Source organism: Schistocerca gregaria, chromosome 9, assembly GCF_023897955.1.
Source record: "Schistocerca gregaria isolate iqSchGreg1 chromosome 9, iqSchGreg1.2, whole genome shotgun sequence".
NCBI classification, from domain to species: domain Eukaryota; kingdom Metazoa; phylum Arthropoda; class Insecta; order Orthoptera; family Acrididae; genus Schistocerca; species Schistocerca gregaria.
In genome coordinates, this window is record NC_064928.1 from 154,920,926 (window position 1) to 154,940,216 (window position 19,291).

Here is a 19,291-nt window from a genome sequence, read left to right on the forward strand (position 1 = left end):
CGTTGATATACATCAACGCCCGTAAGCAGCTTAAGGTATTAATATATAATTCTAAGACAAAGAAATGTCGCCCGGACGGACGAGTTGATGGTTAGTCAGCGGACTCCTTGCTTCATTGGAACGACTTAGTCACTACGCTGCTCGACAGAAGATGTTGGCTCCACGCCAATAGGTCAACGCGGAAGATGCCATCCCAGATGTTACCGAAAGGAGTTCTCGTGTCACTTGCCCTGGTGGCTGGTGAGGACGAAGGGACTGCGGTCTTACAAAATGGGTCACCTGTGAACCTATAGTTTGATGAAATCCCCAGAAGACGCCGAACCTGAGGGGTCACTGCGCCATACAGTAGTCGCTTGTTAATAACTCAACGAGCGAATACACAAGGAGAAAACCGCGGCGCGCCGAGAATCAAGGACATGGTACTGAGGGAAGAACTCGACGCCTGGCTCTCCGCAGGAACTCAAGCCGTCGCCGTGTCAGCAGTCACTGGAATCTGAAGCTGCGACTCAGCACCGCACCACTGCCATGAGAAACTGAGTGTGTTAAGAGACGCTACATTACTCTGTTTGTTCAAAGAGTCTTGTGTCAATAAATGACTGATAGTGGAACCACCAATGTGTTTCGCTCCCACCTCACCCACTGAGTCAAGTAAAGACTCCATTCCACCGCTCACAAAGTGTCGCTTTCCCTCCCACCGTCCCTGTTAAAGTCATGACATTTCAAATGTTTTTTATTCCAGTCTTTTGACGACGACCGATTTCAGTCAGTAATGACATGCTCATGAGGATGGTGAGTACAGACTGAAACCAGTCACCGTCAAAAGAAATGATATTGTGATCAAAGACTGGAATAAAAAAAAAACATATGGCAGTATTGGATCACTATGTCGCAGCTGGTGTAATGACATTTGCTCCCCTCCATCAATGACGCTCAATATCTAGTGTCAAAAAAACGTGACCCGCTACAAACTGGCAACCCATGGTCCACTTCAATTACGCCGTAGTGACAGCAACACATGACCACGAGCTGATCTATCGTACGTCTGCATCAGCACAGACTCACTCGTCAGTACCTCCAGTAACTTTACCAATCCTAATTAGGTTTGATAATCTGAAAGAAAGAGTTAGTACAAGATTCCCCAATGACTACACTGTTAGTTAAAGGCTTACACGGGCTTTATCTAAAACCCCACATGAAATGATAAAATGACTAGCGATAGTGAATCACCCACAACGCCTGGTGGCTCTAATGTCATCAGGTTTGAACATGAGCCGATTAATTTCAAGCCCAATTAACACTTAGATCCTCGTTCAAACAGAAGCTTGCGTACTCATCGAAGCGTGGAATAAGAGTGTCATTCCCCAACAGCGTAACAGCCGTCCAGCGCAAAAATCTTATGGTGGGCGTGGTCTCGGCCAATCCCCAACATCCACTACACAAGACGACACGCTAAGCCATTCAGATGGCTGGAAAAAGTGCACGATGCTTACGGATTCAGTGCCTTGAGAACAGGGGAAATTCTAGTAAATCTTGGACGCTTCCTCACGCGATCTCCCTTCTGCCTATCAAAAGACTGGTTTTGAAAACGGCGCGAAGTGTGTTCTCGCCTTTGTGACTTCACTTTCGCCGCTCGAGTTTGAAGAACGTCGACGAATCTCCCGTGTCCCAAGTGAGGAGGAAGAGAAAAAAGTAATCTCATTTTCGACCCAAAGATGCCATGCTACCGTTCTCATGCAAGTGGGTGCATAAGGAGCCGGGATATGGTAGAGAATGAGGCGACCGACCCTAGTAGTCACACGAGCAAGTACAATACAATAAAATTTCCCATTATAAATCCATCCCCAAGTGTCAGAATATGCCAGGACAATCTGTGTTACATAAAGATTAATTATGAACCAGCAACAGCTCAAAAAATGGTTCAAATGGCTCTGAGCACTATGGGACTTAACATCGGAGGTCATCAGCCCAGTAGACTTACAAGTACTTGAACCTAACTAACCTAAGAACACCACACACAATGCCTGAGGCAGGATTCGAACCTGCGACCGTAGCAGCAGCGAGGTTCCGGACTTAAACTCCTAGAACCGCTCGGCCACAAAGGCCGGCCCAGCAACAGCTCAAAAAGTTGAAGTATAAAGATCCGTGCAGGTAACATCCACTTTTCACTCATACCTTGTTTATAATATTGACGGCGCATACTGACAGATGAACAGGTTGGTTATTACCTCTGAGACAGTGGTTTTTATTCCCACACTTTACGTTGTGAGATGGGACTCTCATCAGGCCAGTCCATTTGAGATGCACTATTGACCACGAACCATTATCTTAACACGTTGCTTTGTAACTGGGAGCATTGCCACAGCGATGCAAACAGTTATCTTCAGACTGTTTATGAACTGTACGTAACACCTATTGCCGTGAAATGTGCCCATATTTTTCGGCAGTTTCTGTTTTTCAAGCACGAAACTGGATCATACCCTAACCATGAAAAACTCACCCATACCGCAGTATGACTACTCTGTACTTCACTATTGCCAATATACACGTTGGCAGGTAATGTTCTCGAGGCATTCGCCACATGCAAACTGTTCCATCAGATTGTGACAGGATATAGCATCACTTATCGCTGCATTACACACTTTTCCATTCATCCGCTTTTTAAACATCACCTCAAGCAACGCTTACCATTGAGTACATAAATTTGTGGCTTATGAGGAACTGCCCGACTATTGTATCTCATGCTTTTTAACTCTCCACACGCAGTGATCTAGCAGATGGACTGCTGGTAGCACGTCCGGACTAACTTTCGGACCCTCAAGCGATTCCTTTTTCCTTTCGTTGTTTTCTTGCGATGTTTTACATCTCCCCCCCCCCCTCTGCTTTTCACAGTACTCAACGCTCCTTGCCCATCAGTACATAAGGGCTTTGTTTAGCCTTTGTCGCTCCTCCACTTTTCCACTTCACAATCACATCGACAGTCGACGTGAGCTGCTCTAGAAGAGTTCAAATGACTCTGAAGGTACCCTTACTCAGGAGACATCCAATGACTACTCCATATTAGAAGCCACTGATTTACCTGTCTGATCCATTTGTGTTATTGCGTCCCCACAAACAAAACAACACTACCTGTCTCTTTCTGTATTGGTGGATCTGCTCTCGTGGCACCTAATGATCAGTTCCGCAATACGTATGGGTGTCCTGATACTTTTTATCAGTTTTCCTCAGTAACTGCGCAGTCAGCGCGGCGGATCGCTAACCGAAGGCACCCGGGTTGGATTCGCGGCTGGGTCTGAAATTTTCTCCTCATGGGAACTGGGTGTGGTGGTGTTCCCGCTTTCGTATCGTCATAATTGACATTCCACTATTGAGATGGCTGTATTGGCATGTACTGTAAACCAACGGATTTAAAAATGGTTTTGATTAGACATTGAAGACTTCAAGGTTGTGGGTCTCCACCAAACAAGACGGTGCCAGAATGAAATTTTCACTCGGCAGCGGAGTGTGCGCTGATATGAAACTTCCTGGCAGATTAAAACTGTGTGCCGGACCGAGACTCGAACTCGGGACCTTTGCCTTTCGCGGGCAAGTGCTCTACCAACTGAGCTACCCAAGCACGACTCACGCCCCGTCCTCACAGCTGTAATTCCGCCAATACCTCGTCTCATACCTTCCAAACTTCACAGGTCTCCCGCGAACCTTCCAGAAATGACACTCCTGGAAGTTTGGAAGGTAGGAGACTAGGTACTGGCGGAATTAAAGATGTGAGGACGAGGCGTAAATCGTGCTTCGGTAGCCCAGTTGGTATAGCACTTCCCAGCGAAAGGCAAAGGTCCCGAGTTCGAGTCTCGGTCCGGCACACAGTTTTAATCGGCCAGAAAAGACTGCGCCAAGTGGAGATAGAGAACCAGAAGAGCGGACCCCACTTCATTGGGAGACAAACGCTGGGAAAGAAGCAGCCTGTACGTCTAATAATTGCAAGGTGCGACCTTACCTGCGCCAGGGATACACTTGTTGGAGGCTGCTCGTCAGCAGTGCCGAAGATGTCCATGAAGTCTTGCTGTTGCTGTTGCTGTTGCTGCTGCTGCTGCACCACGGCCGGGGGCGGCGGCTTCTCGGGTCGTGGAGGCCTCTGCGGCGGGCCGGCGGCCGCCTGCGTTGGGGGCGGAGCCGGCTGCGGCGTAGGCGGTGGTGCGGGGGCGGGTCCCGAAAGGTCGAGGTCGTCGTCGTCGACGCCGAGCAGCAGGTCCCCCGCGAGCTGCGACTGGGGCTGGAGGGTCTGGGGCTGCGGCTGCAGCTGGTGCTGGGGTAGCATCATGTCGGGCGTGGGGCTGGGAGAGTGCAGATCGCGCATCGGCGTCGGGCTGGGCGTGCGCGTCGCCTTCAGCCTGTCAACAACAGGGGCCACCGGTGATGGTTCAGGCGGTTGCCGCTAGGCGACGCTAGGAAGCGACACCGCGTCCCGAGCAGTGCCGTACCCGGCACCCCACCCCTCCACCCCTCACCCCGAGCTTACATGCACAGACGGTGCCGCAAACACTTTAACAGTTAAAGAAAAAGGAACAAATGAGCCGCTTCGTGACGAAATACACCCATAGAAAAAAATAAAATAAAAGCGCTCCACGAAGGAATTAACAAAATGGAACGGAAATCAGTAGACGTGATGGACATGAACAGACTACAAATGCTTACGATTTCAGAAAAATTTGATGATTTATTCAAAAGAAAAAGGTTCACAAAATGAGTCACAAAGTCTATATCGTATTGGTCCACCTACATCTACATCTATACTCCGCAAGCCAACCAACGGTGTGTGGCGGAGAGCAGTTTACGTGTCACTGTCATTACCTCCCTTTCCTGTTCCAGTGACGTATGGTTCGCGGGAAGAACGATTGTCTGAAAGCCTCCGTGCGCGCTCGAATCTCCCTAATTTTACATTAGTGATCTCCTCGGGAGGTATAAGTAGGGGGAAGCAGTATATTCGATACCTCATCCAGAAATGTACCCCCTCGAAATATGGCGAGCAAGCTACACCGCGATGCAGAGCGCCTCTCTTGCAGAGTCTGCCACTTGAGTTTACTAAACATCTCCATAACGCTATCACCGTTACCAAATAACCCTGTGACGAAACGCGCCGCTCTTCTTTGGATCTTCTGTATCTCCTCCGTTAACCCGATCTGGTACGGATCCCACACTGATGAGCAATACTCAAGTATAGGTCGAACGAGTGTTTTGTATGCCACCTCCTTTGTTGATGGACTACATTTTCTAAGGACTCTTCCCAATGAATCTCAACCTGGTACCCGCCTTACGAACAATTTTATATAATCATTCCATTTCAAATCGTTCCGCACGCATACTCCCAGATATTTTACAGAAGTAACTGCTACCAGTGTTTGTTCCGCTATCATGTAATGATATAATAAAGGATCCTTTTTTCTATGTATTCGCAATACATTACATTTGTCTCTGTAAAGGGTCAGTTGCCACTCCCTGCACCAAGTGCCTATCCGCTGCAGATCTTCCAACATTTCGCTACAATTTTCTAATGCTGCAACTTCTCTGTATACTACAGCATCATCCGCGAAAAGCCGCATGGAACTTCCGACACTATCTACTAGATCACTAGCTTAGAGCCGTTTCCAGTACCAGCAAGCAAGGCCATGTTGGCTGATGTTACAAAGCCAGATCAGGCAGTCGTCTGGGCTGTTGCCTGTGCAACTAACGAAAACGCTTTTACCACATATTGGTCTAACGTCTTCATAGTCGTCCATCTAGGGTGGTTGCACCGATGTTAAAGCTATGCGCACGTCAAGGCACGGAAGCCACCACACTTCGAGAAGATCTGTGCTTCATAACATTTGTCATATGTAAATCTTAGCATTTTTTGAAAAAATTAAAAATAAAGTTTTGAATGGGTCTCGTTAGATTCAGTGTTACACTGCCTGACAAGATATGTGAAGTACCAAGTAGAAATGGCTGGATATCAACGTACTTTAGTACATGTACACACCATTGATGGTTATGTTAATGATTGTTGTTTTCAGTTCTGAGACTAATTTGATGCAGCTCTCAATGCTACTCTATCCTGTGCAAGCTTCAACTCTCAGTACCTACTGCAACCTACATCCTTCTGAATCTGCTTAGTGTATTCATCTCTTGGTCTCCCTCTACGATTTTTACCGTCCACGCTGCCCTCCAATACTAAATTGGTGATCTCTCGATGTCTCAGAACATGTCCTACCAACCAATTCCTTCTTCTAGTCAAGTTGTGCAACAAACTTCTCCCCAATCCTATTCAATACTTCCTCATTAGTTACGTGATCTACCGACCTAATCTTCAGCATTCTTCTGTAGCACCACATATCTAAAGCTTCTATTCTTTTCTTGTCCAAGCTATTTATCGTCCAGGTTTCACTTCCATACATGGATACACTCCATACAAATACTTTCAGAAACGACTTCCTGACACATAAATCTATACTCTATGTTAACCAATTTCTCTTCTTCAGAAAAGCTTTCCTTGCCATTGCCAGTCTACATTTTATATCGTCTACTTCGACCATCATCAGGTATTTTGCTCCGCAAATAGCAAAACTCATTTACCACTATAAGCGTCTCATTTCCTAATCGAATTCCCTCAGCATCACCCGACTTAATTCGACTACATTCCATTATCCTCGTTTTGCTTTTGTTGATGTTCATCTTATTATCCTTCTTTCAATACACTGTCCATTCTGTTCAGGTGCTCTTTCAGGTCCTTTGCTGTCCCTGACAGAATTACAATGTCATCGGCGAACCTCAAAATGTTTATTTCTTCTCCATGGATTTTAATACCTACACCGAATTTTTCTTTTGTTTCCTTCACTGCTTGCTCAGTATACAGATTGAATAACGTCGGGGAGAGGCTACAAACCTGTCTCACTCTCTTCCCAACCACTGCTTCCCTTTCATGAGCCTCTACTCTTGTAGCTGCCACCTGGTTTCTGTACAAGTTGTAAATAGCCTTTCGCTCCCTGTATTTTACCCCTGCCACCTTCAGTATTTCAAATAGAATATTCCAGTCAACATTGTCAAAAGGTTTTTGTAAGTCTACAAATGCAAGGAACGTAGATTTGCCTTTCCTTTATTTTCTAACATAATTCGTAGGTTCAATATTGCCTCGCGTGTTTCGATATTTATACGGATTATTAAATAAAATGTTAATGGTTACAGTTGCTGGTAGAACGGTCACCAAGATGTAGTTGTGTTTTTTCCAGGCCTGTTAAGATGCACAATGACAACAAACAGCATCATATATTGAGGGTGGAGCACACATAGGCACCATGCAATCATGTGAGACAGCCTTATCAGCACTTGTCAGTTTAAAGGAGGCCTCATTGCCTCCATTTGGGAGCCTAGAACATCTGGACACCTTCATCGCTGACCGACCAAGGAGTTCATTTTCCTCCCCACAAGTTACTGGTTTGTTCCCAGCTCATAGCCAAAGAAGTCTACATATACATAAACTGGATGATTCAGGAGGAACAGTAAACATTTCAAGAGATTCTAGCACGGAGTAATGAGAATAAAACATTCAGTGTAAGATGTGTCCAAGTTTTATCGGCTGCAGTCTTACAGTTATTACAATGTAACCAAAACGGGAAACTTGATTATCAAGAAATGTGACCATTTATGCCGATACATATTCCGGGGAATGTTACGTTTACATTGTGTCACCGACAACTTGAACGTGCAAGGGAGCCGACATGGTAAAACAATATACCCATCCTCGTAGGCAAACGACCCTCTTCCAGTAATGCTGAATATTGTTTTCAAGAAAGTATAAGTGAGTAATCCCCTTAAGACAGGGGGTCACTTTGTGCAAGCAGAAGCTAGAGGGGGGCCGCACCTTTTCAAATGACTGCATATGACTGCATACATCAGTTAACTTTGCAGTTCAGGAAAGGTATAAATTGTTAAATAGAAACTCTGATTTTCTTAGTGGATCGCACAAAAACCACTATCGGGCCGCTATTTGCTAATACTTGCCTTAACATGATGCGATAACACAACAGCACCAATCAACTTATTTTGAATCGTACAGTAAAACATTTACAGAGAAGCGTTTTTTAAAATGTGCCTCAACGAAAGGATATGGGTTTTATTCCTACCACCTATGTGAGTAACGAGTTTTAGTGATACCATCACGAGTGAAAGTGGCTTCATCAATAAAAAAGTATTGATGAGAAAACTCTCATATTTTTATTAGCGATAAAATTCCACTCGCTTTCATTTCCTTCTCGAATGTGTTGAATCGTCGGCCAATGGCAAGGGTAGGTGCCGTCCACATGTTATATCCACCATATTCTCGTACGTCGAAAATAGGTAAGTGTAGAAATGTTCTGTGTGCTTCTTGAAGGCATACATTGTGTCAATGGATGTCTTCTCCATCCCCCCTCTGTTCATTTGCAATTTCTGATTATGTATGACTGCCGTGGGCTGCAGCATTCTCACACAGTTTGAACGGGAGTAAACAATTTTCAATCTGGTGCCTGGGAAATCTTATGTTATATTCTCTACAAGCAGCAACAAAGTTTCAGTTACAAAATCTGTACACAAATACCACATCAGTATGCTCAGCATTTCTGAATGTGTGTGGTACGCTTAAACGGTCGAGTAGAATTGGCCAACACATCAAAATCGCCGTCGAAGAATTCAAGGATCCAAACGCAAGCACAACTTCACAACTTTAATTTAAAAAAAGTGACAATCGACAAAAACTCATAGGAACTGGGGTACCAACACGCGTAATGAAACCTTACGTCAGTAACCAGCTGCATCTGTGTAACCAACAGAGGCTGGATGTATTTTAGATGGATTTTTTTCTTCAAATCACTTACTTCCGCTCCCCCTTCCTATAATATAATTACTTTTCCTCATGAAGCACGTAGTATACCAGCCACTCGGTACAATGCATGGTGGTGAGTATTTCGTATAAACACGAATTTATCGATTGTCTTCCCTGTATCATTCACTTACTGAGTGATGAAAGAAAGACTACGTTCCTCAGTACGCTTTCTACTCCCACATATGCTATTCTAACGATCCCTACAGAAAATATTACTCTAAACATTGTAATAATAAGAATTCGTTGCACTGCAGCAGTATATGCAATTTCCTTTACTGACGCAATACTTCACTTTCCTGAATACTGATGTTACGTAAGCATACCACTTCGTACTTATGACAGTTTTACTTCTTACTTGTGCGACATGTAATACTCAGGACCGCTAGTTTTGTGATCTCGTATTATCAGGTTATCTCTCTCTGTTGTAAGAACTGTATTGCTTTTATCCACACTTACAGAGAGCTGCCAATCTTTACTCCAAGTGGGAAACTTGTTCTAGTATTTGTGCAATTCCTTACGATCGTCCAACGATGGTACTTGCATGTGGACAATACAATCGTCTTGGATTCCTACTGATGCCAGGTGATAGTTTGTTATATTCATGATCTCCTCTCAAACCTCTGCACCCATTTCACCCAAATGAGCCACAGAAACAACAGGCCTTACGAGAACCCTCACTGTGGTGCTTGTAACCTCCTATCACAGGAGCGGAAGCACAGGCAGCCACTGGGCCGATACAAAGGCGAATGTGCATGAATGACATTTGAATTGGTTCCTCATCCACCCTGTACACCAGGCGTCATCCCAAACGACGACTTCCTGTTCACTAACTTTAAACTTTGGTGTGCTGAGAAGAAATTTTCATCAAATCAGTAAGTGATAATTGCAGGCAACGAGTATTTCGTAGAGTTAGACAGAACCTATTTTTTCGATGGGATGAAAAAGTTGGAGGATCGCTGGACCAAGAGTATATTCCTCAAAGAAGACTGTCGAGAAGTAAAGCGAGTTGTTTATGAAACATTTTTTCTTTTTTTACTACACTTACCCAGCCACCCTTGTATAAGGTGTAGCTGTGCTTGAAATTAGACAGTTTCGTGGAACACAGCTGTATATGGTAATAAATCCGACCACTATGCAAACTCCTGTTATTTATCTATCTATCGCTTGCGCCTTGTCCCGTGGTGACGCAGGGTCGGCCATGGTTAATCGGATATTACATGTTAATGTGTAAAGGGTGGCCGGATGCTCTTCCTGCCGCCCTCCCGCACCTCCCGGGACGGAATTAGTGTACCCCAGCTGTCTGCGCCTAGCGTAAATCGTGAAATAGCGTGCATGTGTTACAAATGTCTGCGAGTCGTGTAACTGAGGTGGGATGTGGGGACCAGCCCGGTATTTACCTAGTAGGATGTGGAAAACCGCCTTAGAACCACATCCAGGCTGACCACCGGCCGTCGTCGTTAATCCGCCAGGCGGATTCAATCCGGGGCCAGCGCGCCTACCCGAGTCCAGGAAGCAGCGCGTTGGCGCTCTCTGCTACCCTGGCGGGTTTATATTTGAACTTATTTCAATAGGAGTTGTTATACGCAATTTATGGACACCGTATAGAGATATTTACGGTAATTTTGTAAAGTGAAGGTAACAGACATAGACGACTATACTGTCCTTCAAAAATATTACTCGAGTTTGCATTCAATACAATGTTCCAGTCATTTATCTATTAGAGACTATAATAATTTACCAACTCAATTGAAAATAAGCATTTCGATGTATGTCCATACATTAGAATAACTAATAGGAAAGTTACCCGTTTTTAACCACGTTTACAATCAAACGGCATTACTCAGATGAAACAAGAATGAAAATTAATTGGAACTGAATGCCTAATCTACAAAACAAATAGTGTTAAACTGACTGTAAATGCAATCGCAAGAATGAATAACAGTGGGAAGACTAGTTGTAGAGATACTACCAACAGGTATCACTAGATTGCAGGATGAGCTACAGCTCGAGAATTTATTTATAAGCGTCTCTGCATACAAATAACCTATACACTATTTATAAATAATGGTGTGTGTTTGTTTACAGATCTCCTCCTTTAATACTGTGTCGATTTGAAACTAATTTGGTACACATATTACTTATTGTATGGAAAGCAGTACTGTGTAGATACTACCATCAAGCTCCCATGCTGGTTGTGGGGGTGTAAATGGGTTGGTAACACCTGGACTTCTAGGTTGTTCTGCATGACAGGTATGTTGTGCGGGTAGTATTGGAATGCATTACAGGGGATATACATGTGCACAGGAAGAGCTGAGCTGGGGGTGGGGGGGAGGGAGGGGGAGGGGAGGGGAGGGAGGGTAGTGTAGGGTAGGGGAGGAGAGAGAGAGAGAGAGAGAGAGAGAGAGAGAGAGAGAGAGAGAGAGAGAGAGAGAGAGAGAGAGAGAGAGAGAGAGAGAGAGTTGTGGATGGGGGGGAGGACGCAGGAGGAGGAATGTGCCGCATGTGTACATTCGCGAAACTGTGGGTAAAAGGCTAGTATGTCAATAAGGCTGTAAAACATCATGAAGATTGTATCAACAGACGTCGTCAGATTGTGCTGCGGTCGGAAGCTCGAATCATGTTCGAGGTTTCTCTAACTGTCAACTGGTCGAAGAGATCGAGTCGAGTTCAAGCACAACACTGTTTAAGATACCAAATAATCGTCACGAGGTTAGCACTACAAGAAGTTCTACGAGTCATCTGCTGGGGCGTCAAAACAGGTTGGTTGAAGTTTCGGGTTGTCAGCACGCTGGAGCAGACAGCAGCTGGGCCTCACCTGTCCAGCAGGTGCGAGGACGTGGCCTCCATGGCGCCGGTCACGCTGAGGATCAGGTCCTTGGTCTCCTTGGGCGGCTGCGGCCGCGGGGGCGGGGGCCGCCTGGGAGCCCTGCCGCCGCCGGGCGTGCTCGTCCGCGAGGAGGGCGCGGGCGGGCAGCTGGCGCCGTCCACGTCTGCGTTCGCGAAGATGTCGGACGTCTCCTGCCGAAACAACACGCGCGGGGCGGAGTTAGCCGAGCTGCCGGCCTACTAAGTACGCATCCATCTTCTCCCAGGTCCTAGCTCAAGCCCACAGGAATTCTTCAGTCTACATTAATTTGATGACAAAAGTGTAGTCGGGTTTTTACAAATGGTTTATCATCCGAAAACGCTACGTTATCTTTTTCCTGTGAGTCAATGGACGGGTTGAACACAAAGCTGTTAATATTAGGCGTCACCTTTGACTTAACTCAGGCGTTCGATTGCTTTAATCACAAAACGTTACTGCGAAAGTTGAACCATTATGGAATCGGCAGAGTAACTCACAACCGCTAGCTCTCATACTTTAAGAACAGACAGCTCTAGTTCAGTTTTCCCACATCAATGGGAACGGCGTCTGATTGGACCGTGGTTAAGCACGAGGGCGCCTTGGGGGTTAGTGCTGGGACCATTATTATACGGTGTACCTCCTAATAGTCGCCCCTGGTGCTTCAGCAGGTACTCGCAATTTCGTTTTGTCCATTGCACAGTTGGAGTCCGCCCAAACACACAGTCCTCGCCACGCCTTTCATGCCACGATTTTTAAAATGCAGGTTTATATGCCTATTCGACAGAGCGGTTCCAGATTAGACTAGTGTGGTATCTGATTTACTGGTATGTATTAACAGGAACAGTAATAGGCAAGTAACAACCAGTGCTTCAGCAACGAAAGCACTGTCCTGGGTCGTGCTGACTGCTACTGCCAAGCACACAGCACCACTGAGTAACTGGATTCCAGTTTATGCTTCACCTTTTATTGTGCTTATTCATTCATATCGATAAGACGAATATTGGACTACACTAATGTTGGAGCGCTCTATCGAATGTGCACGAAAAATTACCACTTACATTCATTTTGTTTGTAGTGGGAAACGAACCGACGCTTTCTGTTGACAGTGAGAGCCGTATGAAAGTGACGAGCAGTAACTGTTTGGGCCGACTACAATTACACAATGCAAAAAGAAAATAGCAAATATCTGCCTAAACATCAGAGGAAATGCGCCTGATGACTGTTAGGAGTCACACCAAAACAGTCTGAAAAGCCTGAATATGCTGAGAACTGTTCAGAAAAAATTTGACAGGTTTTGCCATTCCCAAGTCAATAAGCACTGAAGTAACCTGACCAGGCTGTTAAGCCTGCAAATTCAGGCGGCGCGCCACATTGTAGTTGGTGCCAGTTGTTCTCATAGCGTAAATTATAGCGCACGAGACTACTCAGCCTTTGGTCAGGTACGATACTTATTAGTCTGCAGCTCGTAGTCTTGCGGTAGCCTTCTCGCTTCCCGCGCACGGGGTCCGTGGTTCGATTCCCGGTGGGGTCAGGGATTTTCTCTGCCTCGGGATGACAGGGCGTCATCACTGACTTGGAAGTCGCCGAAGTGGCGTCAGGTAAAAAGGACTTGCGGAAAGTGTTTCAAATGGCTCTGAGCACTATGGGACTTAAACATCTGAGGTCATCAGTCCCTTAGAACTACTTAAACCTAACTAACGTAACGACATCACACACATCCATGCCCGAGGCACGATTCGAACCTGCGACCGTAGCAGTCGCGCGGTACTGGACTGAAGCGCCTAGAACCGCTCGGCCACCACAGCCGGATAGGAACTCGCAATACGCCGGCCGAACTCCCCCGGCCAACAATGCCATACGATTATTTCATTTCGATACTTACTTCAGTCCAATGTGAAATTTTTGTCTCGCTCTCTTCTTCAGTTTTAGGAAAAGCAAACGAAGAGCACGTCTGGTGATACCTTCACGTTTAAATATGGGCGTGCAATGGGCTGATTCGCTAACTTCAATGCTAATTATCTCTGAAGCGGCGCAAATTATCGTTTTTTTTGTTAACAATTATTCCTCAAGCAAAACCTTCCCTGCAACACCCTTATAGAGTGTATGCGGGAAGTAGGAACGACTCAAACTGCTGTAGAACATACAAAATTCATTGAAAAAGGAAATTTTTTAGAGAGACATTGCCGTAGTTTCTCCCTTTTATGTATGAAAAATTATATCCTCCATATCACCACTCAAGGACCCGCGGCAACGGATAATGCGTTCACTGAAGTCCTGGATGACGCACTCATAAACATGTAGTGGGATGCCGTTAATAACCCTTTTAATTACATCGTTCAGTTGGGGTACTGTTTGTGGTTTGTTCACGTACACTTTTGATTTCACAAATGGCTCTGAGCACTATGGGACTCAACTGCTGTGGTCGTAAGTCCCCTAGAACTTAGAACTACTTAAACCTAACTAACCTAAGGACATCACACACACCCATGCCCGAGGCAGGATTTGAACCTGCGACCGGAGCAGCAGCCCCGCGGTTCCGGACTGCAGCGCCATAACCGCACGGCCACCGCGGCCGGCTTTTTGATTTCACAAATCCCCACAAAAAGTCCAAAAATGTAAGATCGCATGATCTGCCAGGTCATTCCTGGTTGCCACGCAGAGAGATGATTTTTTGAGGAAACTTTCCACTCAGCAGACCAATCGTCTTGCAGAATACGTGACACCATCTTGTTGAAACCATAAATCGCCACTTATCAATAAGAAGGTAAATACCAATCAGAAGGCATGTTTCGGTAACGGTCGCCATTCACAGTGATGGCAGCCACATCTTTTTCAAAAAAGCATGGGCCGATCACTCCCCCTGCCTAGAACGCACAACCAACAGTCATGCATTGTGGATGCGTCTCATCTTCCATAGTTCAATCTTATAAGCAACCATTTTCAGATCTTTTGGAATGATTTCATGCAGTACGTGATAAATTCAGTTGGTGAATTCGTTGGCCAACCATTTTCTGGGGCTTACGGGTACACTGTCACGCTCGACAACCATGTTTTCCCATGTTCGAACAGAAAGCAGTCGTCCAGTTTTCTTAACGTTTGAAACAGAACCCGTTATCTCAAACTTCCGGACCAACTTCAGAACTGATGATTCGGTTGGAGCAGCATTACGTCAGAGCGTCACACGTAATTCACGGACGGTTGCCGTCGGACTTTCACTGTTTTTGCAATAACTTCTTATCACTTGGATCTGTTGCTTAGTTGTCATCTGCTCCACGACGAAAATAAGCCTCACACAACAAAGCTCACCACACAAAATCTATCAGGCTACTGATGGGCAGGATCGCGGGTAACAAGTACGAAAAAAAAACTAAGGTTTCTAACCGTCGTATGACAAAATAGCGCAAAATTCAAATTCGTCAATTTCCGGACAGCAGTTACAAGCTTTTCAGTCTTTTACTGTCCATTTCTTTATATATATAGCCAGTGATGAAGCCTGTAATATGCAATCAGAAACCGTACAATAGAAAACAAAGAGTTATATACAATGCTAGAGAGCTTTTGCGAGTGACACGTTTCGTGTAAACCGCCGGCAATCTCCGTGAGTGGAGCGAGGTCTCAGCCTCGTTCTGCGAGTTTAGGTCTCTTGTGTACACGACAGCCTCCATCTCTAAGGAGGTGCTCGTCGTAGCTCTGAGACTGCTGACTGGTCATATTGCAAAACAAGATTCGTGCGCATTTCACAGTTTGTAAGCTATCATATCTTGGTAATATACTGGGTGTATCCGATTTTATAAACGGAAAACTCAAAAAGCTTCTTTTCATACGTGTTCAATATGCCCCCTTCAGATGCTCGGCGTATGTCAAGGCGGTACTCAAATTGTTTGCAGCGAACATTTCTTCAGTTACAGCTTCCATAGCTGCTGTTACGCGATGTCTCAGTTCATTCATTGTTGTTGGTAACAGAGGGACATAAACAGTCTTACGAATCTCCCACAAGAAATAATCACATACATTGAGATCCGGTGACCTTCGAGGCCAGTAATGTAAGGCTGAATCATTTGGCCCAGTACTCTTCTGATTTCCCGCACTTCCAGATGCCAGTGTGGTGGTGCCCCGTCCTGTTGGTAAATGAAGTCGTTCGAATCAGTCTCCAAATGAAGGAAAAGAAAGTTATCAAAGATATCGAATATGTGCTTCCTGTAACTGTTATAGACAAAGAAAAATGGACCGTCGAACTTTTCCCGTCAAACTGCACAAAACACATTAAATTTTGGAGAGTCCCTCTCATGTTGTACAACTTCATGTGATTGTTCCGTACCCCATATTCTCACATTATGACGGTTCACCTTTCAATTTAAATGTAATGTTGCCTCGTTAGTAAACACCAAGAACGAAATTACAGAATTCCACAAGTTGTTGTCACCATTACGAAGAGCTTGCAGTAGCTGAATTTTGTATGGTTTCATGTGATAACGTCGAGGCAACACACGCCAGACGGACATCGGGGGCATGTTAAGCTGTCGAGCTGCACGGCGAACGGATTTCTGCGGACTCCTTGTGAAACTATGGCGCATGCGTTCGACGTCTGTGTCAGACACTCGGGGACGGCCCGGCGATTTGCCTTTACACAGACATCATGTTTTTCGGAATTGTTCATGACGTCGTCCAATGCTCTGTGCAGTAGCAAGATCTACATCATGCCTAGTACGAAAGTCACGCTGAACAGTTATTACCGACCCGCACTGCGCTAAACTTAGAACACAGAACACTTTCTGCTGTCCCGATTCCATTTTTACAACTGAAGTGGGTGCACACAGCTGCTACCTTGCGGGGACCATGTAAAATTCGAGAGTTTGCTCTTTCCAACAGTACTTTGTTCACACAAATATCTCAAGTGACATAACAGTTATGATTTTTTTTTAAATCGGATAATTCTTATTGATACAACCTGTATTTTGCCGCAGCCATGAATACATCAAATGAAATTACCCATCAAACGGCGTGTTTTTAATCATAATATGTGGTCGTCGTATGTTTCTCAGTGAATACATTGCCTGTTTACCTCCTAAAGGAACAGCACTAACAGAACGTTTAGAAATTCTAGGCTTAACCAATGCAACGCAACAAGGAACGTAAAGCAACACACGACAGGTAACGGGCTAATGACAACCCGTCTACAGTGTGGAAACAGAAATAACCCTTTATCATTGTATACGCCCCCTCGAATGGAGACAACTAAAAAAAAGACGCCAAATAAAAAGAAAAATTTTGGAAAACATTGAAGACTGATTACCAAGATCCCCAAAGATGACATAAAACCTCTGATCGGTGATTTCAGATCACAAATCGGCAGAGAAAAAATGCCACCAGAAAACTGTGGGAAAGTTTCCCGCGCACAAATGCACAAACAAAAACGGCATGAGACTCATCGAACTTTGCCAGCAGAACAACCTCAAGATTCTGTCAAGCCCGCGAAACCAGATAATATAGGCAACCTATACAACTGACGGGAGAATTCCAAATAGACCATGTCGCGATTTCCTACCTAGTCCAGAAAGAGGCATTCAAGTTCGCAGAGGCGCAAATTTTGATTCAAGCCACGACCTAAGTAAAAAAATAAAAAAAACAAAAGAAATTTGAGACGATGATGAAGTTCCATACTCCGAGGAGCGAAGGAGGCGATACGGGAGACCCACACCGAGGACTAGGCAAGGTCCTAGCGGAGGTGGTTTGCCATTGCCTTCCTCCGACCGTAATGGGGATGAATGATGATGACGATGATAAAGACGACAAAACACCACCTAGTCATCTCGAGGCAGCAAAAATCCCTGACCCCGCCGGGAATCGAACCCGGGACCCCGTGGGGGAAGAGAGAATGCTACCGCAAGACCAAGATAAATATCATAAAATCCAACAAACCAGAAATGGGGATGACGAAAAGCAAATACATCGAAGAATTCCACACAAATATCACAGAAAAAAGAAAAGAACCGATACCACGGAAGAAACCTCTCACCACCTACGGTGGGACTCAGAATGTGAATATGCACTAATACGTCGTAAACTAGTATTCCAGGAATACAACAGTAAAAAATCCCCGATAAGCCTATATCGTTTTAACGAGTCTATAAAACTCATTACGCAAACCAAGAGAAAGTACATGAAGGAGCAGCTGGGTACTACAGAGGAAAACTGCCCCAACTATCACACGAGATATTTCTTCAGGAGTTCCGCAAGGAAACATCCGCGGCAACACACCTCAAACCTTATGCTTCAGGGAACAAAATGTTACTCTCGCATTAACTAATCAAGAAAATTGTAAAAACTGGCTCGTTATTTCTCTGATTCCCTTAACTGTCTTGGCACCTGAAACAAGATTATCAACGCAGGACTGCAACTCCACACACCCAGAACCACTTTAACCAATATGTCAAGAGATCCACAAGTACTTAAAAAAAAAGCACAGGACATCCAATGAAGACGCCCTCATAGCAGAACTACTACGAAACGGAAGAGCAAAGTCCTTACAGGAACTTATGCAAATAATCACAACCATCTGGCAAACATTTACTGACGATTGCAAATGTGTAATTGTCCACCTCCTTCAAAGGAAAGGAGATAGGGTAAATGTGATCAAGTACAGAGATATCTTCCCGCTGCAATAAATCTACAGAATTTTCTCAGAGTGCTTACTCCAGAAAACGCAAAACCAGTTAAATCACAAATCTGAAGAATAACAGGCACGCTTCCACCCCGGGCGTTTGAGCAATCATTTGTACTTTAATCGATTTCGAGGAAGTCTACAATTCTGTTCACCGACAATCCTTGTAAAACATGTTAGAAGAATGGCGAATCGATAGGATTTTAAGATTGAAATCTCCGGTCTCATGACAAAAAGTGGAGCAGGTCAAAGCGACAGATTATCAAATACAGTAGGCCGAAGCGACGGATTATCCCCACTATTCAACTTGTCCTTGACAAAGTAATGAGAGAATGGCAAGAACTGAAAATCAAAGGACACTGAAAAACATCACGACTAGGATGATACCTGGACAGGATATAAACATCAGACTTAGCTTTCGCAGACGACCCGACCATACTCTCGGATAACGAAGCAACAGCAACTAAAGAAACAGAAATAACAGAATGTGTAGAAAACATCGCCTTGCAAAGATTTTTCGACATGGTTGCATTCTTCTGCTCAAAATTAGACACAATTAGACACAAAATATGGCAAAATAAACAGTTACACTTTTCAAATATTTAGGTAAAATCCTCGAACCTAGTGGATGAGAGAAAATTGCACAGAATACTCGACTACAATAAATGTAGAGAGGTTGAGGCAAAACAAGACACATCTACAGGAAATGCAAGTCTACTCAAACAAATGTCAGACAACAACAACAACAACAACAACAAAAAAGTAATCAAGCCTGAAATTCTGCATGTAACTGAGACATACGAAAAGCGACGCAAGAACGCATAAAAAGAAACAAAAATTGTCAGACCATTATTCACAAAAGAGGGTTTCAGATCACATTCTACGAGATCCAGAGAGA

The 19,291-nt window shown here is 44.7% G+C and overlaps 1 protein-coding gene across 1 annotated transcript in view; it reads right to left on the reverse strand.

Moving 5' to 3' along the window:
• Window positions 1-19,291, reverse strand: part of LOC126291470 (uncharacterized) — a 323,747-nt gene that overhangs the window by 126,469 nt on the left and 177,987 nt on the right. Inside the window, exons 17-18 of the mRNA XM_049984981.1 lie at window positions 11,703-11,905; window positions 3,992-4,385 (exon numbers count right to left, since the gene is read on the reverse strand). Coding sequence (XP_049840938.1) covers window positions 3,992-4,385; window positions 11,703-11,905 — 597 coding nt within the window. The remainder of the gene's footprint in view (window positions 1-3,991; window positions 4,386-11,702; window positions 11,906-19,291) is intronic.